General features: G+C 32.5%; 1 protein-coding gene across 1 annotated transcript; it reads right to left on the bottom strand.

Annotated features, from left to right (window-relative positions):
• Positions 1-414: 414 nt before the first annotated feature.
• LOC109505134 (hydrophobic protein RCI2B) lies at positions 415-1,607 on the bottom strand. Its single transcript, XM_019847305.3, has 3 exons — positions 1,421-1,607; positions 738-836; positions 415-647 (listed from the first exon to the last, which is right to left on the bottom strand). The coding sequence occupies exons 1-2, from the start codon at positions 1,508-1,510 to the stop codon at positions 747-749; spliced, it is 180 nt and encodes a 59-aa protein (XP_019702864.1). The 5' UTR covers positions 1,511-1,607; the 3' UTR covers positions 415-647; positions 738-746.
• Positions 1,608-2,606: the final 999 nt, after the last annotated feature.

Raw genomic sequence — 2,606 nt, 5'->3', positions numbered from 1 at the left:
GTCATCCAGTGACCTACTCCCATAAACGGTGTGATGATACCATGGGCTTGGAGACTTTAATTTAACATTGAGCTTATCATCAATTGGCCTGACCTTCTCAAGATGATTACTCCCAGAGAACAAGTGCTGACCTGTGAAGCACTAACTTTGCGATACTTCATCTCGCATCTTCGACATCAAAGAGGTTGACATAAAGTTTGTGACTCTAAGGCTAATTGGTTCGGAAATTGGCACGTCACCAGATTCATTCGATAATATAGCTTTTTTTTTTTGCTCTTTGGCACCAAATCGTTGCTTTCTTTTCCCGGCAAAAGTGGAATAGATTTCGTTTTTGCTTATGGGGAATAAAGAAACAAGTCCATAGCAGCGGCTATTGCGGGTGCAATAATGCATGAAAACAACATAAGATCCAAATTATTTAATGCTGATTTATTGATAAGAAAACCCTTTGTAGCAGTAACCAAGAGACACCAATACAAAGATTATACACACAGAGAAACCTCTAGAAAATAAGATACGGAAATATACAGGACAAAGAACAGATTAATCATCCATGAACAAACAGGATAAAGAAGAAGAATCAGCATTATCCAACGGTCGGAAAACAAAGATCACAGAAGTCACCACCATCCCACCGGTTCCGCTGCCTGTCAAGCCAAGTTCACTAATTTTTTTAATATTTTGGTGTGTTTATACAACCAGAAAAATATTAAAAAAAGGGGAAAGTTTACACTTACCTGTTCATTTTACTGGGTCTTGGTGATGGCATAAACGGCGTAGATAATCCCAGGGAGGTATCCGAATAACGTCAGCACCAGGCAGATCCAGAACTCCACCTTTTTTTTTTTCAAAGAAAAGAAAGTTGAAGGAAAAAATCAGTTTAGTCCAGAACTCCACCTTTTTTTTTTTTCAAAGAAAAGAAAGTTGAAGGAAAAAATCAGTTTAGGATCTTGATCCTAACTTGCTCAAGATAAGACCGAACATAAGAAACGACAAGACAAGGGGAGCAAGAAAAAGGACGAACCAAGAAACCACCTTTTATGTATCTATCTGAGGATCTTAACTTCATCTCAGCCAGTTTTTCGTTTTTTTTTTAATTATTAAGGAAAAAACAAATTTTTAGGCTCACCCCATCATTTTCAACCCAAGGCACTGAAGGGAAAAAAAAAAAAAAAAGAGGAGGAGAAGCCAAAGGAGGTCCCAGTTTCGGACTAAAGAGTCACAGAAGCAGACTGATCTGAATAAATGGAAGGATGGATGTTCAAAAAGTTGAAACAAGGAAAAACACCCCAAAATAAAAAAATAAAATAAAAAGTTGATCGTTTTTACATCTAGATGACGTTTCTAAGTTTCCCTTAAGAAAAACTCACATATCCAGAAAGGTTAGAAGAAGCAGAAGCAGAGAAGGTGAAGTACATACCTTGCAACCAAACTTGAGGAAGACTCCAAGAGGAGGAAGGATGATGGCAATAAGGATATCGATGCAGGTGACTGTCCCTTCGTCTGCCATTTCTACTTTCTCTTTACCTAAAGAAAGAGAGGGGGTTTGGGTAAGAAAGCGAAGGAGAAGATCCAAGAGGTGAAGCTGGTGTGTGACGAGAAGGCTCGTTTTAAAGAGGGGATGGCACGTGCATAGCACGTGACTGGGAACCTTCCACGCGTTCGCTTCGCTGCCGGTAAAAGCTCGGAGCACATGAAGTTGACAACTTTCCCACGTGCCAACGAGCCACGTCTAAGAACTCTGATATTTTTTTTCTTTCCATGCATGTGCACCAGCAAGAGCCTAGCGCTACGCTGCCGACTTAATCAAAATATAATAAATAAATAAATAAATAATTGTAAAAAAATTAATCAAAATATGCATGATATATATTATCATTTTAAAAATTTATAATTTTTTTTCAAATTTTTTTTTCACTTGTACTAAAAATTAAAAAATAAACATTACATTTTTACATTATAAACTTGCATATGTATCGTAATTAAGTAAAATAATTATTATAATAAAAAAATAAATTATTTAAAATTAAATTATTTGGGATGCATTTTTTTCTTTGATGGTGATACTGTCCTATATAATAAAAAAATATTTTTTTAAAAAAATAAATATATGATAAAATATTTATTGTAAGAGTTTAATATTGAACTGCAAGAAGTGATGTTTTCGTAGAAGTCGTCTGCTGAAAAATTTCTGGATGGAGTTATGATCAGTGCTTCTTTCAAAACTTATTATTTATAATCGGTGGAATAAAACCTAATTTAGCAGTAACCTCTTATACTAAAATTTTTGATAAAATTTCAATTAAATCCATACCTACAATTACAATAGATCATAAAATCAATACTTTAATAAATAATTATACATTCTTTTGAAAAAATAATTTTCATTTTACATGGTAAAAGAAAAGCATAATTACATATATTTTAATATTTTTAAAATTTATAAATCATATTTTAAATATATAAAATAAAATAAATAAATTATTATTTTTAAGATTTTAATCATAATCTATAACCACTAACGGATATCAATTTCAGAATAACAAACACAATAATTCTTTTTTTAAAAGAAACTAAATTATTATTATCAATATTTAAAAATAATA

The sequence above is a fragment of the Elaeis guineensis genome, chromosome 14 (genome assembly GCF_000442705.2).
Source record: "Elaeis guineensis isolate ETL-2024a chromosome 14, EG11, whole genome shotgun sequence".
NCBI classification, from domain to species: Eukaryota; Viridiplantae; Streptophyta; class Magnoliopsida; order Arecales; family Arecaceae; genus Elaeis; species Elaeis guineensis.
This window is presented reverse-complemented; position numbering and strand designations above follow the sequence as displayed.